Source organism: Mustelus asterias, unplaced genomic scaffold (genome assembly GCF_964213995.1).
Source record: "Mustelus asterias unplaced genomic scaffold, sMusAst1.hap1.1 HAP1_SCAFFOLD_3252, whole genome shotgun sequence".
In the NCBI taxonomy this organism is placed as follows: Eukaryota; Metazoa; Chordata; class Chondrichthyes; order Carcharhiniformes; family Triakidae; genus Mustelus; species Mustelus asterias.
In genome coordinates, this window is record NW_027593197.1 from 884 (window position 1) to 26,021 (window position 25,138).

Consider the following 25,138-nt stretch of genomic DNA (forward strand, 5'->3'; position numbering starts at 1 on the left):
AGACAGTGACCCAAGGCCAGAATTGAACCTGGGTCCCTCGCGCTGTGAGGCAGTAGTGCTAACCACTGTGCCACCGTGTCGTGTCAATGGGAACAGGGAGCCAGAAACCAGCTTGAACACATTTTTCTAATCAGGAAACGATGCAGCAAAAACAACCTGGGAAAAGAAAATACTAAAAAAATTCTATATAGAATTGCTGTGCTTGTGCCAAAGGAAGAAAGGGGAAGGGGGAGATAGAGAGAGAGAGGGGGGAGAAGGGGAGAGATTTGAGAGAGAGGAAGGAGAGAGATTTGAGAGAGAGGGGGGAAGGGGGGAGACAGAGAGAGGGGGAGAGATTTGAGAGAGAGAGGGGAAGGGGGAGAGATTTGAGAGAGAGGTGGGGAAGGGGGGAGACAGAGAGAGGGGGAGAGATTTGAGAGAGAGAGGGGAAGGGGGAGAGATAGAGAGAGGGGAAGGGGGAGAGATTTGAGAGAGGGGAAGGGGGAGAGATAGAGAGGGGGGAAGGGGGGAGAGATGGAGAGGGGGGAAGGGGGAGAGATAGAGAGGGGGAAGGGGGAGAGATAGAGAGGGGGGAAGGGGGAGAGATAGAGAGGGGGGAAGGGGGAAGAGATAGAGAGGGGGGAAGGGGGGAGAGATGGAGAGAGAGGGGAAGGGGGAGAGATAGAGAGGGGAAGGGGAAGAGAAGATAGAGAGGGGAGGCAAGAGATTTGAGAGAGAGGGAAGGGGGAGAGATTTGAGGGCAAGGGGAGAGATTTGAGAGAGAGGGGGGAAGGGGAGAGATTTGAGAGAGAGGGGAAAGGGGGAGAGATTTGGAGAGGGGCAAGGGGGAGAGATAGAGAAGGCAAGGGGAGAGATTTGAGAGAGGGGGAAGGGGAGAGATTTTAGAGAGGGGGAAGGGGAAGGGGAGAGAGGAGAGAGAGGGGAAGGGGAGAGATAGAGAGGGGAAGGGGAAGAGATAGAGAGGGGGAAGGCAAGAGATTTGGAGAGAGGGGAAGGGGGAGAGATTTGAGGGCAAGGGGAGAGATTTGAGAGAGAGGGGGGAAGGGGAGAGATTTGAGAGAGAGGGGAAGGGGGAGAGATTTGAGAGAGGGCAAGGGGGAGAGATAGAGAAGGCAAGGGGAGAGATTTGAGAGAGGGGGAAGGGGAGAGATTTGAGAGAGGGGGGAAGGGAGAGAGATTTGAGAGAGGGCAAGGGGAAAGATTTGAGAGAGGGGGGGGAAGGGGAGAGATTTGAGAGAGAGAGGGGAAGGGAGGGAGAGCACGAGGGAGATTTCACAGAAATCCAATTAATGAAATCAAACCAGAGATGTTGTCTTTTTAGCAAATATGTCATCAATTTTTATTTATCATGAATTTGTCACCCATTGAGGGTCAGAATAATCTACAGAATGTAAAACAACTTGTATCAAGCAAAAAGGTTGCTAATAATCAGAGGAGTGTATGAAATGCTAATCACAGTTGACACCAATAATTGAGGCGCACTCCAGAATCGGGCTCTGGGATCATATCCTTACAAAGTGACATATCCATCATATTCCTCCAGTGATGTTTCCCACTTGGTTACAGATTGTTAGCTGCCCCAGCGAAGTCTCATTGCCCACTGGACCGCAGCAGATCCAGGAGCAGGAGGCTGGAGCACTTGGTGAATTTCTCACAGCTCCGCGAGTAAACAAGACAAATGCACCATGCGAGGGATGGAGTGCGAGGGATGGACAGCCAACAGTGCTTGTACACACAATACACAGGACAGGACTATACACAGTGTGGTCCCCATCTTGCTCCAGGCACACAGCTGTATAAGGGACACACTTCAGAAAAAGGGGAGTCGCTCTGCGATATTTTCTTCATTCGGATTTATTTTGGTCAATGGTCGATTTAAGTTGAAGGATTCCAAGGTTGTGAACATACTCTACACATCTGTTGAATAGTAGAGGGTGTTTCGCTTCAGTTCACTGATGGAGACTGGGGGATGCTGCAGGTAATACAAGAGAACCTGGACCTGTGTGAACACAAATAGCATCAGTGTCTATACCCTGTACCACAATCAGGTCCACCCCATCCCCCACACACACCTCCTCCACAAACATCACCCTCCTGCCCCCACAAGCCAGAACCGTGCCCAGACCACTATCTCTGCAATCCTTCCATGTCTGCTTCACCCTTACATGACCATCTCTGCAGTCCCACCATCCCAAGAACCCTTCCTCTCACAGCCCCGACCACAACATTCTCGAGGGCAATTTGGGTTTAGCAAGAAGTCTTGGCCTTGCCACTGATGCCCATATCCCATCAACAGATATGAAAGGGTGGATAGGATGGTGCTCTAAGCCCACTCTGTCCGGGGCTCTGGAACGAGAACTCAGGCACAGCCTGCCTCAGGATTACTGACCCAGTAACCCCACCAATCCCTGCCTCTTACTTTCCCCCTGCTGTTCAATTCCCCTCTGGTCACTCAGCCGAGGGATTTCATAGTGGCACTTGGTCCAATTCCAATAGCAGACATGCACTGTCCACTGGGAGTTCTTGGATTGCCAAAATCCCTGAGGGTCTCATTCCAGGAAAGGCACTGATGCCAATTAGTTGCCCCAATCTGACCAGACCACAAACCTCTCCACAACCTCTTCCCCCCCCCCCGAGAGCAGCTGAGCCTGAGAAAACACCTCTTTAAAAATCCACCTACAGCAAATTGGACCAGTGGCTGTGTATAGCCGCCGCTCACACTCACTGTGAGAGATCTCACAATCACTGTGCAAGAGCTCACTAATCTCACACTCACTGTGGGAGAGCTCATTAATCTCACACTCACTGTGAGAGAGCTCACTAATCTCACACTCACTGTGAGAGAGCTCACTAATCTCACACTCCCTGTGCGAGAGCTCACTAATCTCTCACTCAGTGAGAGCTCAGTAATCTCACACCCGCTCATACTCACTGTGAGAGAGCTCACTAATCTCACGCTCACATTCACTGTGAGAGCTCACTGATCTCACACCCGCTCAGACTCACAGCGAGCTCACTAATCACAGACCCACTCGCACTCACTGTGAGAGAGCTCACTATTCTCACAATCACTCACACTGACTGTGAGCGAGCTCACGAATCTCACACCCGCTCACACTCACTGTGAGAGAGCTAAATAATGTCACATACCTGCGCCATGACTTCGTGGGACCAGATATCAGATGCAATGTTGGCATGAGTTTTGTATTCAGTTTCTGATGGTCGAAGCAGAGTTGGGCCAAATACTGTGGCCAGGTTGTGCAGAGACATTTTATTGATTGGTTCCTTGTCCGCAACCCTAAACCCAAAAAGCAACATGATCAAAACCCAAAACACATTTCATCCTCACCCTGAATAAACAGGGCGACACCTTCACCCTGAATAAACAGCGAATCATCCTCACCCTGAATAAACAGCGAATCATCCTCACCCTGAATAAACAGGGAGACACCCTCACCCTGAATGAACAGCGAATCATCCTCACCCTGAATAAACAGGGAGACACCCTCACCCTGAATAAACAGGGAGACACCCTCACCCTGAATAAACAGCGAGGGACCCTCACCCTGAATAAACAGTGAATCACCCTCACCCTGAATAAACAGTGACTCTGTACAGTTATGATGTGGAGATGCCGGCGATGGACTGGGGTAAACAGAGTAAGAAGTTTAACAACACCAGGTTAAAGTCCAACAGGTTTATTTGGTAGCAAAAGCCACACAAGCGTTCGGAGCCCCAAGCCCATTCTTCAGGTGAGTGGGAATTCTGTTCACAAACAGGGCATATAAAGACAGAGACTCAATTTACATGAATAATGGTTGGAATGCGAATACTTACAGCTAATCAAGTCTTTAAGATACAAACAATGTGAGTGGAGAGAGCATCAAGACAGGCTAAAGAGATGTGTATTGGCTCCAGACAGGACAGCCAGTGAAACTCTGCAGGTCCAGGCAGGCTGTGGGGATTACAAATCGTGTGACATGAACCCAATATCCCGATTGAGGCCGTCCTCGTGTGTGCGGAACGTGGCTATCAGATCCGACCAAAAAACACACCCGTCAACTCAACACTCTGATCAAGACCTTTGATCCGGACCTTCAGAGCACCCTCCGTGCTATCTTCCCACGTACTCCCCGTGTTGGAGATCTCTACTGCTTCCCGAAGATACACAAGGCAAACACACCCGGCCGTCCCATCGTATCGGGCAATGGGACCCTGTGCGAGAACCTCTCCGGCTATGTCGAGGGCATCCTGAAACCCATTGTACAAAGAACCCCCAGCTTTTGTCGCGACACTACGGACTTCCTACAGAAACTCGGCACACATGGAGCAGTTCATAGAATCATAGAAACCCTACAGTACAGAAAGAGGCCAGTTGAACCAGGAGCGCTCCTCGTCACAATGGATGTCGAGGCACTCTTCACTAGCATCCCCCACGACGATGGCATTGCTGCAACGGCCTCAGTGCTCACCGCCGACAACTGCCAGTTTCCAGATGCAATTTTACAACTCATCCGCTTCATCCTGGACCACAATATCTTCACCTTCAACAACCAGTTCTTCATCCAGACACACGGAACAGCCATGGGGACCAAATTCGCACCTCAATATGCCAACATCTTCATGCACAGGTTCGAACAAGACTTCTTCACCGCACGGGACCTTCAACCGATGCTATACACTAGATACATCGACGACATTTTCTTCCTTTGGACTCATGGTGAACAATCACTGAAACAACTCTATGATGACATCAACAAGTTCCATCCCACCATCAGACTCACCATAGACTACTCTCCGGAATCAGTTGCATTCTTGGACACACGCATCTCCATTAAGGACGGTCACCTCAGCACCTCACTGTACCGCAAGCCCACGGATAACCTCACGATGCTCCACTTCTCCAGCTTCCACCCTAAACACGTTAAAGAAGCCATCCCCTACGGACAAGCCCTCCGTATACACAGGATCTGCTCGGATGAGGAGGATCGCAACAGACACCTCCAGACGCTGAAAGATGTCCTCATAAGAACAGGATATAGCGCTCGACTCATTGATCAACAGTTCCGACGCGCCACAGCGAAAAACCGCACCGACCTCCTCAGAAGACAAACACGGGACACAGTGGACAGAGTACCCTTCGTCGTCCAGTACTTCCCCGGAGCGGAGAACCTACGGCATCTCCTCCGGAGCCTTCAACATGTCATTGATGAAGACGAACATCTCGCCAAGGCCATCCCCACACCCCCACTTCTTGCCTTCAAACAACCACGCAACCTCAAACAGGCCATTGTCCGCAGCAAACTACCCAGCCTTCAGGAGAACAGTGATCATGACACCACACAACCCTGCCACAGCAACCTCTGCAAGACGTGCCGGATCATCGACTCAGATGCCATCATCTCACGTGAGAACACCATCCACCAGGTACACGGTACATACTCTTGCAACTCGGCCAACATTGTCTACCTGATACGCTGCAAGAAAGGATGTCCCGAGGCATGGTACATTGGGGAAACTATGCAGACGCTGCGACAACGGATGAATGAACACCGCTCGACAATCACCAGGCAAGACTGTTCTCTTCCTGTTGGGGAGCACTTCAGCGGTCACGAGCATTCGGCCTCTGAAATTGGGGAAGCGTTCTCCAAGGCGGCCTTTGCGACACACGACGGCGCAGAGTCGCTGAGCAGAAACTGATGGCCAAGTTCCGCACACACGAGGACGGCCTCAACCGGGATATGGGGTTCATGTCACACTATTTGTAACCCCCACAGTTGCCTGGACCTGCAGAGTTTCACTGGCTGTCTTGTCTGGAGACAATACACATCTTTTTAGCCTGTCTTGCTGCTCTCTCCACTCACGTTGTTTTGTTTCTTAAAGACTTGATTAGTTGTAAGTATTCGCATTCCAACCATTATTCATGTAAATTGAGTTTGTGTCTTTATATGCTCTGTTTGTGAACAGAATTGCCACTCACCTGAAGAAGGGGCTTGGGGCTCCGAAAGCTTGTGTGGCTTTTGCTACCAAATAAACCTGTTGGACTTTAACCTGGTGTTGTTAAACTGCTTACTGTGACCTCCCCTGCAGCTCGTAAAGATACAAGGATTTCCCTCAAGGCCCCAGCAATTTCCTCCCTTGCCTCTCTCAGTATTCTGGGGTATATCCCATCAGGCCCTGGGGACTTGTCTACCTTAATATTTCTCAAGAACCCCAATACCTCCTCCTTTTTGATCTCAACATGACTCAAACTATCTACACACCCTTTCCCAGACTCATCATCCACCAAGTCCTTCTCTTTGGTGAATACTGACACAAAGTACTCATTTAATACCTCACCCATTTCCTCTGGCTCCGTGCATAGATTCCCTCCCTTGTCCTTGAGTGGGCCAACCCTCTCCCTGGCTACCCTCTTGCTCTTTACATATGTATAAAAAGCCTTGGGATTTTCCTTAATCCTGCTGGCCAATTACTTTTCGTGACCCCTTTTAGCCCTCCTTACTCAAGTTTAGAAACATAGAAAAACTACAGCACAAAACAGGCCCTTCGGCCCCACAAGTTGTGCCGAACATATCCCAACCTTTTAGGCCTACCTATAACCCTCCATCCTATTAAGTCCCATGTACTCATCCAGGAGTCTCTTAAAAGACCCTATTGAGTTTGCCTCCACCACCACTGACAGCAGCCGATTCCACTCGCCCACCACCCTCTGAGTGAAAAACTTCCCCCTAACATCTCCCCTGTACCTACACCCCAGCACCTTAAACCTGTGTCCTCTCGTAGCAGCCATTCCCACCTCTTTCTACTTTCCTTGTGTTCCACACTTGCTTCGTGTGTTCCCAGCTTCCTAGCCTTGACAAATGCTTCCTTTTCTCTTTGACTAGGCTCACAATACTCCCGTTATCCAAGGTTCCCAAAACTTGCCATACTTATCCTTCATCCTTACAGGAATGTGCCGGTTCTGAATCCCTATCAATTTACGTTTGAAAGCCTCACATATGCGAGATGTTGATTTGCCCTCAAATATCTGCCCCCGATCTACATTCTTCAGTTCCTGCTTAATATTGTTGTAATTAGCCTTCCCCCAATTTAGCACCTTCACTTGAGGACAACATTTATCTTTATCCATCAGTACCTTAAAGCTTACTGAATTGTGGTCACTGTTCCCGAACTGCTCCCCAACTGAAACATCGACCACCTGGCCGGGCTCATTCCCCAATACCAGGTCCAGTACGGCCCCTTCCCCAGTTGGACTATCTACATACTGTTTCAGGAAGCCCTCCTGGATGCTCCTTACAAACTCTGCCCCATCCACGTCCCTCGCACTAAGTGAGTCCCAGTCAATATAGGGGAAATTAAAATCTCCCACCACAACAACCCTGTTACTTTTACACCTCGCCAAAATCTGCCTACACATCTGTTCCCCTATCTCCCGCTGGCAGTTGGGCGGCCTATAGTAAACCCCCAACATTGTGAATACACCTTTCCTATTTCTGAGCTCTACCCATAACACCTCACTGTATGAGCCTTCTGAGGTGTCCTCCCGCAGTAAAACTGTGATATTCTCCTTAACCAGTAGTACAACTCCCCCACCCCTTTTACATCCCCCTCTATTCGACTGAAATATCTGTATCCTGGAATGTTAAGCTGCCCATCCTGTCCTTCCCTTAACCAAGTCTCTGTAACAGCAACAACATCATAGTTCCAAGTACTAATCCAAGCTCCAAGTTCATCTGCCTTACCTGTTATACTTCTCGCATTGAAACAAATGTACTTCAACCACCAAACCCTCTTTGATTAGCAACCACACCCTGCCTGCTCTTTCTTTAAGTCTTACTGGCCCTACTCTCTGGTTCGCCTTCGGTTAATTCACTTTACCCTGCTGAACAAACAGTGACTTTGTACAGTTACACAGTGAGTGATCCTTACCCTGCTGAATAAACAGTGACTCTGTACAGTTACACAGTGAGTGATCCTTACCCTGAATAAACAGTGACTCTGTACAGTTACACAGTGAGTGATCCTTACCCTGCTGAATAAACAGTGACTCTGTACAGTTACACAGTGACTGATCCTTACACTGAATAAACAGTGACTCTGTACAGTTACACAGTGAGTGATCCTTACCCTGCTGAATAAACAGTGACTCTGTACAGTTACACAGTGAGTGATCCTTACCCTGAATAAACAGTGACTCTGTACAGTTACACAGTGAGTGATCCTTACCCTGCTGAATAAACAGTGACTCTGTACAGTTACACAGTGACTGATCCTTACACTGAATAAACAGTGACTCTGTACAGTTACACAGTGAGTGATCCTTACCCTGCTGAATAAACAGTGACTCTGTACAGTTACACAGTGAGTGATCCTTACCCTGCTGAATAAACAGTGACTCTGTACAGTTACACAGTGAATGATCCTTACCCTGAATAAACAGTGACTCTGTACAGTTACCCAGTGAATGATCCTTACCCTGCTGAATAAACTGACTCTGTACAGTTACACAGTGAGTGATCCTTCCCCTGCTGAATAAACTGACTCTGTACAGGTACACAGTGAGTGATCCTTACCCTGCTGAATAAACTGACTCTGTACAGGTACACAGTGAGTGATCCTTACACTGCTGTGTTATCCTCACCACTTCCCTAATATACTACCTTGTATGGTACCTTATCCAATAAAGCTTATCAAACATTTTTTAGAAATCTAAGTATATTACATCTATTGGTTCCCCAATTTCTATCCTGCTCTTTATCACCTCAAAGAATTCTAATAAATTTGTCAAGCATGACTTCCCTTTCATGAAGCCATGCTGTTTCTGCTTGATTAGATTATGTATTTCTAAATGCTCTACTATTACATCCTTTATAACAGACTCTAACATTTTCCCAGTGACAGAGGTTAAGCTCACTGGCCTATAGTTCCCTGTTTTTTGTCTCGCTCCCTTTTTTAAATTAGAGTGTTACATTAACAGCTTTCCAATACTCTGGGAATTTTCCAGAATTTACGGATTCTTGGAAAATTATTACCAGCGCATCCACTATCTCTGTAGCTACTTCCTTTAATATCCTGGGATGCAACCCATCAGGTCCAGGGGACTTATTGGTCTTTAGCCCCATTAGTTTCCCGAGTACTTTTCTCGAGTGAGAGTTATTGTATTTATTTCCTCCCTACCTCTGCCCCTTGATTATTTAGTATTTTTGGAATGTTATTAGTGTTTTCTACCATGAAGACTGACAGAAAGTATTTATTTAACTCCTCTGCCATTTCCTAGTTCCCCATTATTATTTCCCCAGTCTCATTCTCTAAGGAGTCTATATTCACTTTGGCCTCTCCTTTTTATATATTTAATGACGCTCTTACTGTTCATTTTTATCTTCCTTGCCAGTTTACCTTCACAGTTTATCTTCTCCCTCTATTATTATTTTGTTCAACTTTCCCAATTCCCCCAAATAGAAATATGCATCAATAACCCTGACTGGGGGCTGATGAAGTGTTGCAATTGAGTTTTTAAAAAGGGCGGCACGGTAGCACAGTGGTTAGCACTGCTGCTTCACAGCTCCAGGGTCCCGGGTTCGATTCCCGGCTCGGGTCACTGTCTGTGTGGAGTTTGCACATTCTCCTCGTGTCTGCGTGGGTTTCCTCCGGGTGCTCTGGTTTCCTCCCACAGTCCAAAGATGTGCGGGTTAGGTTGATTGGCCAGATTAAAAATTGCCCTTAGAGTCCTGGGATGCGTAGGTTAGAGGGATTAGCGGGTAAAATATGTGGGGTGGGATTGTGGTCGGTGCAGACTCGATGGGCCGAATGGCCTCCTTCTGCACTGTAGGGTTTCTATGATTCTATGATTTCTCTGGCTTACCATTAATCTTTGCTACATTGTATGCTTTTTCTTTCAGTTTTAACACTATCCTTAACTTCCTTAGTTAACCATAGTTGATTTAACTCCTTCCTAGAATCCTTCTTCCTCATTGGGATCGATCTTTGCTGTGAGTCATGAGCTATATTCAGAAACATCCGCTGTTACTGATCATCCGCCTTTCTGTTAAACTCCTTTCCCAGTCACTCCAGCCAATTCTGCTCTCACCACTTTATAACTACTCTTATTTCAGTTTAGCTGTTTAGCTCTTGCTGGGATGATGATTGTTGTTGAGTTTTATCTGCTCACAGTGGGTAAAACCCCTTGTATCACCCAGTTTTTAAAATTCATTTACAGGATGTGGGCGTCGCTGGCTGGCCAGCATTTATTGCCCATCCCTAGTTGCCCTTGAGAAGGTGGTGGTGAGCTGCCTTCTTGAATCGTTGCAGTCCATGTTCTGTGGGTTGACCCACAGTGCTGTTAGGGAGGGAATTCCAGGAATTTGACCCAGCGACTGTGAAGGAACGGCGATATATTTCGAAGTCAAGATGGTGAGTGACTGGGAGGGGAACCTCCAGGTGATGGTGTTCCCAGGTATCTACTGCCCTTGTCCTTCTAGATGGTAGTGGTCGAGGGTTTGGAAAGTGCAGTCTGAGGAGCCTTGGTGAGTTCCTGCAATGCATCTTGTAGATAGTACACACGGCTGGCACTGCGTGCTGGTGGTGGACAGAGTGAATGTTGAAGGTGGTGGATGGGGTGCCAATCAAGTGGGCTGCTTTGCCCTGAATGGTTTCAAGCTTCTTGAGTGTTGTTGGAGCTGCACCCATCCAGGCAAGTGGAGAGAAATTATAGAAGAAATTATAGAAACCCTACAGTGCAGAAGGAGGCCATTCGGCCCATCGAGTCTGCACCGACCACAATCCCACCCAGGCCCTACCCCCACATATTTACCCGCTAATACCGCTAACCTACGAATCTCAGGGGCAATTTTTAACCTGGCCAATCAACCTAACCCGCACATCTTTGGACTGTGGGAGGAAACCGGAGCACCCGGAGGAAACCCACGCAGACACGAGGAGAATGTGCAAACTCCACACAGACAGTGACCTGAACCGGGAATCGAACCCAGGACCCTGGAGCTGTGAAGCAGCAGTGCTAACCACTGTGCTACCGTGCCGCCCCATCACACTCCTGATTTGTGTCTTGTAGATGGTGATTAGACTCTGGGGAGTCAGGAGGTGAGTTATTCTCCACAGAATTCTCAGCCAATGACTTGCTCTTGTAGTCACAATATTTATCTGGCTATTCCTGTTCAGTTTCTGGTCAATGGTAACTCGCAGGATGTTGATAGTGGGGGATTCAGCGATGGCAATACCATTGAATGTCAAAGGGTGATGGTTAAATATCTCTTGTTGGAGATGGTCATTGCCTGGTACTTGTGATCATTGCTGATGTTATTTATCAGCCCAAGCCTGGATATTGTCCAGGTCTTGCTGCATTTGAACATGGACTGCTTCAGTATCTGAGGAGTCGTGAATGGTGCTGAATATTGTGCAATCATCAACAAACTTCTGACCTTATGACAGAGGAAAAGTCATGGATGAAGCAGCTGAAGATGGGTCTAGGACACTACCTTGAGGGACTCCTGCAGTGATGTCCCGGAGCTGAGATGATTGAGTCATAGAGGTTACAGCATGGAAACAGGCCCTTCGGCCAACTTGTCCATGCCGCCCTCCAACAACCACAACCATCTTCCTTTGTGCCAGGTGTGACTCCAACCAGTGGAGGGTTACCCCCCTGATTCCAGTTTCACTAGGACTCCTTGATGCCACACACCGTTCAATTGCTGCCTTGATATCAAGGGCTGTCATGCTCACCTCACGTCTGGAATTCAACTTTTTTGTCCATGTTTGAACCAAGGCTGTAATGAGGTCAGGAGCTGAGTGACTCTGACAGAACCCAAACTGAGCTTCAGTGAGCAGGTTATTGCTGAGCAGGTGCTGCTTGATAGCGCTGTCGATGAGTAAACTAAAGGGGCAGTAATTGGCTGGGTTGGATTTGTCCTGCTTTTGTAGAGAGGGCATACCTGGGTAACTTTCTACATTGCCTGGTAGATACTGCCATTATTAGTGACCATCTCATATTGATGACACTTAGTTATGATCTCACTGGCAAGTGCAAACAGCTTCACTGCGTTTAACTGGTCAAACCCTTTTATGATAATGGCCTCCATCAGGTCAGACTGAGTCAGGGGCGAATGCGCGGGTCGGGGGACTGGGGGGACTTTGGGGGGGGCAAGTGAGTGCAAGGGACACACACACACAAATGCACGCACTGGGGAGACCTCCCACCTAACCCCCAGCACCACTCCAACTCCAATGTGAGGCACCACGCTCACATCCCAAATCAATCCCACCAGAGGAAGGAGGGGGAGGGGGAGGGGGAGAGGGAGGGGGAGGGGGAGGGGGAGAGGGAGGGGGAGAGGGAGGGGGAGAGGGAGGGGGAGAGGGAGGGGGAGAGGGAGAGGGAGGTGGGAGAGGGAGGGGGAGGGGGAGGGGGAGAGGGAGAGGGAGGGGGAGGGGGAGAGGGAGGGGGAGAGGGAGGGGGAGGGGGAGAGGGAGAGGGAGGGGGAGGGGGAGGGGGAGGGGGAGGGGGAGAGGGAGGGGGAGGGGGAGGGGGAGAGGGAGGGGGAGAGGGTGGGGGAGAGGGGGAGGGGGGGTGAGGGGGAGGGGGAGCACGATGGGCTTTAGGAATCCATACCTTTTCAGATGGTCCAGCAGGAAGAGCAGGGTGTTGAGATTTGGGTCGGGCAGTGAGCGGAGTAAGTGTAACATACAATTTTCCTTTGCTGCTGGGTCCGATAGAGCTGGGGAAGAGAGGGACAATAGTTACCACAGCAACAGGCCTCAAAACAAAACCCACAGCGAGTCACCGCGTGTCAGACTGTACCTCAGCCCCAACTCAACAACAGCACCCCAGCCTAGTCAGAACACAGGAAACCCCCCCACAGGGCAGTGGAACTGAGGACAATTACTGGACATAGTGAGGGACTGAAATCAGGTGACAGTTAGACCCAGCTAGTGTGACTGTACTCAGTGGGGCAACCTCACCGCTATTTCAGATCTGTTTTGACGTGTTTACCTGCGTCATAGAAATCATAGAAATCATAGAAACCCTACAGTGCAGAAGGAGGCCATTCGGCCCATCGAGTCTGCACCGACCACAATCCCACCCAGGCCCTACCCCCACATATTTTACCCACTAATCCCTCTATTTACGCATCCCAGGACTCTAAGGGGCAATTTTTTTTTAACCTGGCCAATCAACCTAACCCGCACATCTTTGGACTGTGGGAGGAAACCGGAGCACCCGGAGGAAACCCACACAGACACGAGGAGAATGTGCAAACTCCACACAGACAGTGACCCGAGCCGGGAATCGAACCCGGGACCCTGGAGCTGTGAAGCAGCAGTGCTAACCACTGTGCTACCGTGCCGCCCGTCAGTCTGGGCTTTCGCCTCCTTCACCCTGACATTGACTGCCAGTTAAACAACTTGCAGCAAATGATGTCATTGACGACAGACATCCCAGTGCCGGAATAGCTCAGTGAGCAGCGAGAGACTGGAGAACCAAACACAGGAAATACTCCAGTCAGTACTGAGGGAGTGCCGCACTGTCAGAGGGTCAGTACTGAGGGAGTGCCGCACTGTCAGAGGGTCAGTACTGAGGGAGTGCCGCACTGTCAGAGGGTCAGTACTGAGGGAGTGCCGCACTGTCAGAGGGTCAGTGCTGAGGGAGTGCCGCACTGTCAGAGGGTTAGTACTGAGGGAGTGCCGCACTGTCAGAGGGTCAGTACTGAGGGAGTGCTGCACTGTCAGAGGGTCAGTACTGAGGGAGTGCCGCACTGTCAGAGGGTCAGTACTGAGGGAGTGCCGCACTGTCAGAGGGTCAGTACTGAGGGAGTGCTGCACTGTCAGAGGGTCAGTACTGAGGGAGTGCCGCACTGTCAGGGTCAGTGCTGAGGGAGTGCCGCACTGTCAGAGGGTCAGTACTGAGGGAGTGCTGCACTGTCAGAGGGTCAGTACTGAGGGAGTGCCGCACTGTCAGAGGGTCAGTACTGAGGGAGTGCCGCACTGTCAGAGGGTCAGTACTGAGGGAGTGCCGCACTGTCAGAGGGTCAGTGCTGAGGGAGTGCCGCACTGTCAGAGGGTCAGTGCTGAGGGAGTGCCGCACTGTCAGAGGGTCAGTACTGAGGGAGTGCCGCACTGTCAGAGGGTCAGTCCTGAGGGAGTGCCGCACTGTCAGAGAATCAGTACTGAGGGAGTGCCGCACTGTCAGAGGGTCAGTACTGAGGGAGTGCCGCACTGTCAGAGGGTCAGTGCTGAGGGAGTGCCGCACTGTCAGAGGGTCAGTGCTGAGGGAGTGCCGCACTGTCAGAGGGTCAGTACTGAGGGAGTGCCGCACTGTCACAGGGTCAGTCCTGAGGGAGTGCCGCACTGTCAGAGGGTCAGTACTGAGGGAGTGCCGCACTGTCAGAGGGTCAGTACTGAGGGAGTGCCGCACTGTCAGAGGGTCAGTACTGAGGGAGTGCCGCACTGTCAGAGGGTCAGTGCTGAGGGAGTGCCGCACTGTCAGAGGGTCAGTACTGAGGGGGTGCCGCACTGTCAGAGGGTCAGTCCTGAGGGAGTGCCGCACTGTCAGAGAATCAGTACTGAGGGAGTGCCGCACTGTCAGAGGGTCAGTGCTGAGGGAGTGCCGCACTGTCAGAGGGTCAGTACTGAGGGAGTGCCGCACTGTCAGAGGGTCAGTCCTGAGGGAGTGCCGCACTGTCAGAGAATCAGTACTGAGGGAGTGCCGCACTGTCAGAGGGTCAGTACTGAGGGAGTGCCGCACTGTCAGAGGGTCAGTACTGAGGGAGTGCCGCACTGTCAGAGGGTCAGTGCTGAGGGAGTGCCGCACTGTCAGAGGGTCAGTGCTGAGGGAGTGCCGCACTGTCAGAGGGTCAGTACTGAGGGAGTGCCGCACTGTCAGAGGGTCAGTACTGAGGGAGTGCCGCACTGTCAGAGGGTCAGTACTGAGGGAGTGCCGCACTGTCAGAGGGTCAGTACTGAGGGAGTGCCGCACTGTCAGAGGGTCAGTGCTGAGGGAGTGCCGCACTGTCAGAGGGTCAGTACTGAGGAAATGCCTCTGATAACTTGTTAAGCTGACACTCCATCTGTCTTCTCAGGTAGAGGGTACATATCTGCTTATTTGTGTAAGAGGAGTTGAGTTTTGACCCTTAATTATCCCTCAATAAATATCATCCAGTCATTATTACTTTGCTGTTATGTCCTATTAGCTGCTGTGTTTCCCTCATTACAACAATGCCCATATTTTCAAAGTACTTGATTGGCTGTGAAACATTTTGGGACGTGGTGAGATTGCGAATGGCGCTGTAGAATTGGGACATACCACCAAGGAGCAGAAGGAGACCATTTGGCTCCTCGAGCCTATTCTGCCATTTAATATCATGGCTGATCTTATCGACCTCAAATCTGCATCCTGCCTGCCCCCAATAACCTATCACCCTCCTTGCTTACCAAGAATCTATTCACCTCTGCTTTAAATGCCTAGCCATCTGAGCCATCGGTGAGAATGTGCTGCTTGTGGGTGATGTTGCCTCCTGTGGTGTTGCGTATTGCGATGCTGTGGTGTTGCGATGCTGCTGTGTTGCAGTGTTGCGATGCTACAGTGTTGCAATGCTGCTGTGTTGCAGTGTTGCGATGCTACAGTGTTGCAATGCTGCTGTGTTGCAGTGTTGCGATGCTGCTGTGTTGCAGTGTTGCGATGCTACAGTGTTGCAATGCTGCTGTGTTGCAGTGTTGCGATGCTACAGTGTTGCAATGCTGCTGTGTTGCAGTGTTGCAATGCTGCTGTGTTGCAGTGTTGCGATGCTACAGTGTTGCAATGCTGCTGTGTTGCAGTGTTGCGATGCTGCTGTGTTGCAATGCAGCTGTGTTGCGATGCTGTGGTCACAGAATCATAGTATAGAATCTTAGAATCCCTACAGTGCAGAATGAGGCCAGTTGGCCCATCGCGTCTGCTCGAACAACGATCCTACCCAGGCCCTATCCCCGTAACCCCACGTGCGTACCCTAGCTAATCCCCCTGACACTAAGGGACAAGTTAGCATGGCGAATCCACCTAACCTGCACATCTTTGGAGTGTGAGGAAGAAACCGGAGCACCCAGAGGAAACCCACGCAGACATGGGGAGAACGTGCAAACTCACAGACAGTGACCCAAGACCGGAATTGAACCCTGGTCCCTGGCGCTGTGAGGCAGCAGTGCTAACCACTGTGCCATCTTGCTGCCCTTGTTGGGTGCCGTGGTGATGTGTGCTGTGGTGTTGTGTACTGCTGTGTTTTCTGTTGCCATATGACTCACCAATCCCTTCCACAAATGCCGGGTAGAATCTGTCGGTGAGAAGTGGTTCCGGTAACTCACGGAAATACAGCTTCAGTGTTCCAGCAATGGCATTTATATCCATATCACTTAACATCACCAGTACATCCTTGGTATCTAAAAAAAGGAGACATGCAAGTTAGACTGTTTGTGATCAGGGTTACACAGAATTAAATTCCGACTGTTTGTGATCAGGGTTACACATAATTAAATTCAGACGACCTGTGTCTCGGAGTTAGAAGGGGCATCCCAGGGATCCATCACCTGATTGATCAACTCCAAGCATCAGCTGAAACCTTCTCCCTCTGGAAAATATAAAGCTGATGGGATCAGCCTTTCTGATCCTGTCAGCACTCCCTGTAACAATGGGTAGGAACAGGAGGCATCTTGATTGTAACTTGATTTTTGAGTCTCTGTGCCCTGTTTGAGAGCACATTTCCACTCCATCTGACGAAGGAGCAGCGCTCCGAAAGCTAATGGTATTTGCTACCAAATAAACCTGTTGGACTTTAACCTGGTGTTGTTAAAACTCTTTCAATGGGTAGGAGCCAGTCTCTACAGGTAGTGGCAGGGGATACTGAGCTCAGGGTCTCCCGTGTCAGCAATACTGACCCAAAACTCCCTTCCCAATCACCTGGCTGATTCTGGGTGTGGCTGGGGGTTTGATGGCATTGGGTGGGGTGATGTTACTGTACTTTTAAGAACGTTTTTTTTAAAATCATGATCTCTGCAGTTCTCACAGCTTCAATGTTTCTCAGCTCACAGCCTTAGCTGATGTCATAGTTGCCGGCTTGTCGAGAGATGTCCTTTTATTGCTGCTTCAGTATCTTCAATAGGCTCTGTTTATTTTAACTCTGGATTGTTTTATGATCCTGCATTGTTCGGAGGACAGTCATGTGTTTTTGGACAGTTTTTTTCCCAGTGAGTTTGTTTCATTTTCTGTTTGGCTGCAGTTAGGGTTTGAGTTTTAGAAGGGACAGCAAGCTGAAAAGAAGTCTCTCTCTCTCTCTCCCTGGTTTTAGAAATTCTGTTGGTGATCGAAAAGCAAGGTCTTGCCTTTCTGAAGGGGGGAAATTGGCTGTTGGCGGTTTGCCTATAGTCCTGGTGTTTTGGGAAGCTGTTGACTTCAAACTGTTCTGAGTCTATCCAGAGAACTGCTGACTTCATCCAAAGGACTCAATTCCAGTATCACGTGAGCATTGGTCTGTGCTGTGTTAAACCTGTGAAAAGGGTCTTTTGTCTACAGGATTGGTTTGATTGGAAACATTAGATATATTTGTTAAGGGTTATACATTATAGTGATTGTTTTGTTTCTTGTTTGTAATTGATAAAAGTTCTTGCTAATTTTCTTACTATACATGCTAACTATATTCTTAAATAAACTGTGTTTGATAAAAGCTCCCTAGTGGGTCATTAGAATCACACTTGAAGTGAAACCTATCATGCTTATCCAAGCCAAATTCAAGATGCAAAACTTATGATCCAGGCGGGCTCCATAAAGCACTGGAGTTTCTGACCTGAACATTAGCAGGAGTATGGTGTAGATTCTTTCACTCACTCATGTCAAAGGCAGCTTTCAGTGTTTGGATGTCTGTGGCTACTCCAGAAACTCGATAGATTCCCACTTCCTCAATCCCCCGTTTTTCCACTTCCTCGATGCACTGACGGACGATGTACGGCACCTTCGAACGTTCCCGCCTAAAACCGAGACAAACACTGAACAAAACAGCAACACATCCTGGACTCCGGTCACCACAGGGGAATGGATGGTCACCACGGGAATGGACGGTGAGTTTCAGGGGAATGGACGGTGAGTTTCAGGGGAATGGACGGTGAGTTTCAGGGGAATGGACGGTCAGTTTCAGGGAATGGACGGTCAGTTTCAGGGAATGGACGGTCAGTTTCAGGGGAATGGACGGTCAGTTTCAGGGGAATGGACGGTCAGTTTCAGGGGAATGGACGGTCAGTTTCAGGGAATGGACGGTCAGTTTCAGGGAATGGACGGTCAGTTTCAGGGGAATGGACGGTCAGTTTCAGGGGAATGGACGGTCAGTTTCAGGGGAATGGATGGTCAGTTTCAGGGGAATGGATGGTCAGTTACAGGGGAATGGACGGTCACCACAGGGAATGGACGGTCAGTTTCAGGGGAATGGATGGTCAGTTTCAGGGAATGGACACTCAGTTTCAGGAGAATGGACGGTCACCACAGGGGAATGGACGGTCACCACAGGGGAATGGACGGTCACCACAGGGGAATGGACGGTCACCACAGGGGAATGGACGGTCACCACAGGGGAATGGACGGTCACCACAGGGGAATGGACGGTCACCACAGGGGAATGGACGGTCACCACAGGGGAATGGACGGTCACCACAGGGGAATGGATGGTCAGTTCCAGGGGAATGGACGGTCAGTTACAGGGGAATGGACGGTCAGTTACAGGGGAATGGACGGTCAGTTACAGGGGAATGGACGGTCACCACAGGGGAATGGATGGTCAGTTACAAGGAATGGATGGTCAGTTTCAGGGAATGGATGGTCAGTTTCAGGAGAATGGACGGTCACCACAGGGGAATGGACGGTCACCACAGGGGAATGGACGGTCACCACAGGGGAATGGACGGTCACCACAGGGGAATGGACGGTCACCACAGGGGAATGGACGGTCACCACAGGGGAATGGACGGTCACCACAGGGGAATGGACGGTCAGTTCCAGGGGAATGGACGGTCAGTTACAGGGGAATGGACGGTCAGTTACAGGGGAATGGACGGTCAGTTACAGGGGAATGGACGGTCAGTTACAGGGGAATGGACGGTCACCACAGGGGAATGGATGGTCAGTTACAAGGAATGGATGGTCAGTTACAGTGAAATGGATGGTCAGTTAGACGGAATGGATGGTCTGAGGACATGTGTGCAGTCCCTGCCAGACCCTAGTCTATGATTGCAATGAGGGAGGAGGGGAATGACTTACTTTGTGACGACATTAATTTTCACACCAAATACCCCGCTCTGTTTTTTTGATGGAGTGCGTTTCAGACTTAAATCCCGGCTGGTGAATTTCATCGACAATTCCACCTCAATCTAAAACACACAAAACCTTTAATTAATTCAAATATCACGGTCACAACGCCTTCACTCTCCCTCCCTCTGCTCCTTCCGAGATCGAACCAATCAAGACCAATGTTCAGTTCCTGTCCAGTAGAGGGACAATGCACCGAGAGGCCGGAAGGGTCACCGTGGCCCTATCGAGTGACCTCTGACACTAACCAGTATTTCCTGAACGTAAGACCATAAGACATAGGAGCAGAATTAGGCCACTCAGCCCATTCAATCATGGCTGATATTTTTTTCTCATCCCCATTCTCCTGCCTTTTCCCTATAACCCCTGGACCCTTATTAATCAAGAACCTGTCTATCTCTGTCTTAAAGTCACTCAATGACAGATTTCAATCTCCTCTCCAATCTCACACATGTCCTAAATGACCAACTTTACACACGTGTAGGTGCCGAACACCTTCGGAATCACTGAATTCCTGGCTTCATAAACACTCACCCCGTTCATTTCAATCACAGCGCTCTGCCAGTTCTTGCTTTGGGCTGTTTGCGTGTCCAGCTGTCAGAGGAGAGAAACAGTTAGTGGAAGATGCACAAAGCTCACAACCTGCTTTACAACCACAACCCAGACCCCGGCAAACTCAGAGCACAGAAGCTCATCCAGCTGCTACTCTCTGAATGAAAGGCAGGCCGAAGGGAGATGGGGTTTGCTGATCCAAGCAGCTAACCCTCAGTGCCTCACTGTTGGATCCGCCGGATCTACTGGATCCGCCGGATCCATTGGATCCACCAGATCTACTGGAGACCTGGGGCGAGGGGGACACAGGGTGACAACAGGAAGACATGGACCGCGAAAGGCATAGACACAGGAATATGCAGACACAGGAATATGCAGACACAGGGACACGCAGACACAGGGACACGCAGACACAGGGACACGCAGACACAGGGACACGCAGACACAGGGACACGCAGACACAGGGACACGCAGACACAGGGACACGCAGACACAGGGACACGCAGACACAGGGACACGCAGACACAGGGACACGCAGACACAGGGACACGCAGACACAGGGACACGCAGACACAGGGACACGCAGACACAGGGACACGCAGACACAGGGACACGCAGACACAGGGACACGCAGACACAGGGACACGCAGACACAGGGACACGCAGACACAGGGACACGCAGACACAGGGACACGCAGACACAGGGACCCGCAGACACAGGGACACGCAGACACAGGGACACGCAGACACAGGGAGATATAAACACAGTGTTATATACTTAAGTGATTGCATGATTGCTTTCATACGATTTGATATTGACGTCATTGAGGTGTTTTAGTTTCATTTCCTACTCTGTACAGGCAAAAGCTTCTAGAATAAATCTGTTGTGTGTTACTTTGAATCTCCGTGTGCAAACCACATAATTTTCTTTATGTTTAAAACCCACAACTTCGAACATATTTAAGAAATTACAAAAAGAAAATTAGCCACAAGTCGGGATTTTGTTTAATCGAGAAAAGATCCTAAGTTGAGAAAAAAACTAAGTGGATCCTCATACTCCGAATATTAGAAGGCTGGGGAACATCAACATTAGGATAAAAGTACCTGTGTTAACTTAACTTCTCTAAACTGCAGGGTCCGCACACATGTTGTAGTGTGCAGCGACTGAGTGGAGACTCAACACACAGTTGAAAAATTGTGGTTTTTTTACAATCGGCGAAGGGTGAGATTCCACAAGTTGGGAATTGCCCATAAAAACAGGAACAAGCAAGTCACAGATGTGCCAGAATGGACCATTCAGTGAGTGAATGCTGGAGAAAGGATCGTCAATGCAAGAATTGTGGGAAAATGCAAAAGCTTGTTGGACTAGACCAGCTTCCCGAGAGGAATATTCAGAAGAATAATCTGGCTACTTTCAGAAAGAAGACGTTGCATTCTACAAAAATATTTTATAACATGGAAGAAAACAATTACGACTGTGAAGTAGAGAATGTCCAGAAAGATGATGAGCTCCAAATGAATGTTTTATCCATACAGGGTGAATCACAGAGATTCTGGGTGATTGTGAAGTTAAGTGGACAGCCTATTAGGATGGAGGTTAAATCTGGTGCTGCTGTAGCTTTAATTCCTGAGACTACAGACCAACAAATGTTGAAGCATCTTCCTTTAAAACCAGCTGAGGTGATTTTAAAGATATGTAAATGATTGTGCCGTTAAAAGGTTACATCATGGTCAATGTAGAGTTGAGTGGACAAACAGTGAGTTGCCTCTCCACTTCTTATCATGCCTCAACGAATGGATTAGCTGAAAGATTCGTACAATCCTTGAAACATTCTTTAAAAGCTTCAAGAGAGCAAGGTTCATTATCAAATTGTGTGAATGGCTTTTTAACATCTTATAGAAACAGTACTCCTGCGACTACCCAAAGTTCACCTTAAAGAGAAAGTTGAGAATTATGTTTGATTTGTTATTACCGTCAGAAACTTCAGCGACAGTGGAGTGTCAACAACAATCTCAAGTTGCTGGACGAAAAGTAAAGGCAAAACAAAGCTCATTTCGACACAGATGCCATTCATCTCACGTGAGAACACCATCCACCAGGTACACGGTACATACTCTTGCAATTCGGCCAACGTTGTCTACCTGATACGCTGCAAGAAAGGATGTCCCGAGGCATGGTACATTGGGGAAACTATGCAGACGCTGCGACAACGGATGAATGAACACCGCTCAACAATCACCAGGCAAGACTGTTCTCTTCCTGTTGGGGAACACTTCAGCGGTCACAGGCATTCGGCCTCTGATATTCGGGTAAGCGTTCTCCAAGGCGGCCTTCGCGACACAGGACGGCGCAGAGTCGCTGAGCAGAAACTGATAGCCAAGTTCCGCACACACGAGGACGGCCTCAACCGGGATATTGGATTCATGTCACACTATTTGTAACCCCCACAGTTGCCTAGACCTGCAGAGTCTCACTGGCTGTCTTGTCTGGAGACAATACACATCTTTTCAGCCTGTCTTGATGCTCTCTCCACTCACGTTGTTTTGTTTCTTAAAGACTTGATTAGTTGTAAGTATTCGCATTCCAACCATTAGTCATGTAAATTGAGTTTGCGTCTTTATATGCTCTGTTTGTGAACAGAATTCCCACTCACCTGAAGAAGGGGCTTAGAGCTCCGAAAGCTTGTGTGGCTTTTGCTACCAAATAAACCTGTTGGACTTTAACCTGGTGTTGTTAAACTTCTTACAGCCCTAAACCCCCAGAGCGGCAGAAATGGTTTTCTTTCCCATCTGCCACTTTTGTCCCCGTAATAGCTTAAAAATTGTGATCAAATACTTCAAGCTTCTAAATTCTAGGGAATACAGCCCCAGTTTACGTAAACTCACCTCGCAATTCAACCCTTGAAGTCCCAGTATAATTTCAGTAAATCTAGACTGCCCTCCGTCACAGGCCAACATATCCTTCCTAATGTGTGCTGCACAGAACCGCTCACAGTAACTCCAGGTGTGGTTTAACCAGGGCGTTGTACAGCTGGAAAATGATTTCTAGCCCCTTGTAGTCTCGTCCTTTGGATTTGAGGGAGAGCATTCCACAATGTTTTAATATTTCACGTACCAGGACTCTCCCATCTGCAGCACCACCCCCCCCCCCCCCCCCCCCCCCCCCGCCCGACCACCACTCTCTTTTGGGCGTGCACTGTTTTGAGCAGGTGAATGGTTTCAGCAGTGACTGTGATTAGCGACCCAGTTCATAACTGGGTTAACATAGAAACATTGAACAAATAGCGAGACAGTTTTCCCTACTCATCAGGCACTGGCTGAAGAAATCACCTCTTATTTCTGACCTTTCATGAGCTACGAACAACAGTGAAACAGGACAGTATGTAAGACGGTGGGACTGATGTATGAGGAGAGATTGACTAGGTTAGGATTGTTTTCGCTGGAGTTCAGACGAATGAGGGGAGATCTCATAGAGACTTATAAAATTCTAACAGGACTAGACAGGGTAAATGCAGGGAGGATGTTCCCGATGGTGGGGGGAGTCCAGAACCAGGGGTCACAGTCTGAGGATTCAGGGTAGACCATTTAGGACGGAGGTGAGGAGACATTTCTTCACCCAAAGAGTGGTGAGCCTGTGGAATTCATTACCACAGGAAACAGTTGATGCCAAAACATTGAACGTCTTCAAGAAGCGGCTGGATATAGCACTTGGGGCAAATGGGGTCAAATGTTATGGGGAAAAAGCAGTATTAGGTTATTAAGTTGGACGATCAGCCATGATCATAACGAATGGTGGAGCAGACTCGAAGGGCCGAATGGCCTCCTCCTGCTCCTATCTTCTGTGTTTTTATGTTAACACTCAGCCAGCAGATAAAGGGTTAACAAAATTGAGTGATTATAGAAACTGGAGAGTCAGCGAGGGAGGGATTTCACACAGACAGATAGCTAGCGGATATTCTGGGAGTTTGAAGGAATGAGGGTTTCTTTCTCCCTATTTAAGATTACTGATATTCCAGAAGAACTGTAAATACATCAATGAAAGGACCTTTGCTCCCAGTAGCTTGTTGCGGACTCGGCCCCACAGTTTGGCTCCGGTGTTGGAGTGCCTCTTGCTTACAGCTTCTTCCAGTGCACAGGTCTTCTGCAGCTGCTCACACACAGAGTCCAAGATATCCATCTTCCCAGTAACTCTCTGCACAGAAAGGCCCCGACAGGACTCAGCTGCACTTACAGAGCTTCCCTGCTGTGTGGCCCAGGGATCCAGGATGCTGCCATTCTCACACTGTCCCAGTTCACAATCTCCCAAACTGACAGCTCCCTGCAGAGACTGGGACAGCCGGACAGATTGTGCGGCACGGTGCTCCTTTCACCAACTGGAATTCAGCGCACACTCGGATCTGGGATGTCAGAGGAATGTCTCAGTCTGCTCCTCAACCAATGGAAGAAAACTGAGAATCTGACTTTCCCAGTGCTGAGAGTGAGAATCCGACTTTCCCCGCACTATGAGTGTGAATGCTGAATTTTCCAGCGCTGTGGCTCCAGCAGCCTCCCTGACTCCCAGATGTCGGTTGGATCTGGTACAAACTGGGAGCAGGCAGCTCAGATCCAGGCGATCCCCTCCCCTCCTCTCTTTCTGTCTCTCTACCTCTCTGCCCCTTTCTCTCACAGTCTGGCCCTCATTCGCGGAATGCAATCTAATTCCTGTGATCTGACCCCAGGTTACACAGCAATCATCCACATTAACCCTTTCACTACAGCAGCAGCTCACTGTCACTGGGAACAACCTCCCACTTACACTTGCTGCAGACACGAATTGTGACCACACGACCATCTCCCCAAGTCTGAATTATATACAGAGAATCCCCACAGTGTTGAAGGAGGTCATTCGGCCCATCGAGTCTACACCGACTCTCTGACAGATATCCCACCCAGGCCCTATCCCTGAAACCCCTCGCATTCACTATTTCCCCAAACCTGTACATCATTGGACACTAAGAGACAATTTAGCACGGCCAATCCACCCAACCTGCACATCTTTGGAGTGTGGGAGGAAACCCACGCAGACACGGGGAGAATGCAGACTCCACACAGACAGTGACCCGAGCCGGGAATTGAACTCGGGTCCTTGATGCTGTGATGTAACCGTGCTAACCCACTGTGCCATCATTTATGATTCTATAACTCAACGGAATATTCCAGGGAATCGGTGGAGAATTTAGATTCCACTCAAAAGAGTTCGAACTTAAACTCTGGTCTCAG

At 49.2% G+C, this 25,138-nt stretch overlaps 1 protein-coding gene across 1 annotated transcript; it reads right to left on the bottom strand.

Moving 5' to 3' along the window:
- Nucleotides 1–1,319: 1,319 nt before the first annotated feature.
- LOC144490413 (active breakpoint cluster region-related protein-like) lies at nt 1,320–24,525 on the bottom strand. The gene is made up of 8 exons (XM_078208156.1): nt 23,925–24,525; nt 19,862–19,921; nt 19,280–19,389; nt 17,861–18,000; nt 16,285–16,419; nt 12,620–12,725; nt 3,151–3,298; nt 1,320–1,999 (listed from the first exon to the last, which is right to left on the bottom strand). Exons 1-8 carry the CDS (start codon nt 24,054–24,056, stop codon nt 1,910–1,912), a joined length of 921 nt encoding a protein of 306 aa, XP_078064282.1. The 5' UTR covers nt 24,057–24,525; the 3' UTR covers nt 1,320–1,909.
- Nucleotides 24,526–25,138: the final 613 nt, after the last annotated feature.

What these genes read in the sequence shown, in the direction of transcription:
- LOC144490413 (XM_078208156.1), bottom strand. Translation starts at nt 24,056, where the DNA reads ATGGATATCTTGGACTCTGTGTGTGAGCAGCTGCAGAAGACCTGTGCA. An exon ending in CTGTGATTGAAATGAACGGG is followed by an intron (nt 19,390 to 19,861) that starts GTGAGTGTTTAT and finishes TGTGTGTTTTAG; the next exon opens with ATTGAGGTGGAATTGTCGAT. An exon ending in GGCATTTGTGGAAGGGATTG is followed by an intron (nt 12,726 to 16,284) that starts GTGAGTCATATG and finishes TCTCTTCCCCAG; the next exon opens with CTCTATCGGACCCAGCAGCA.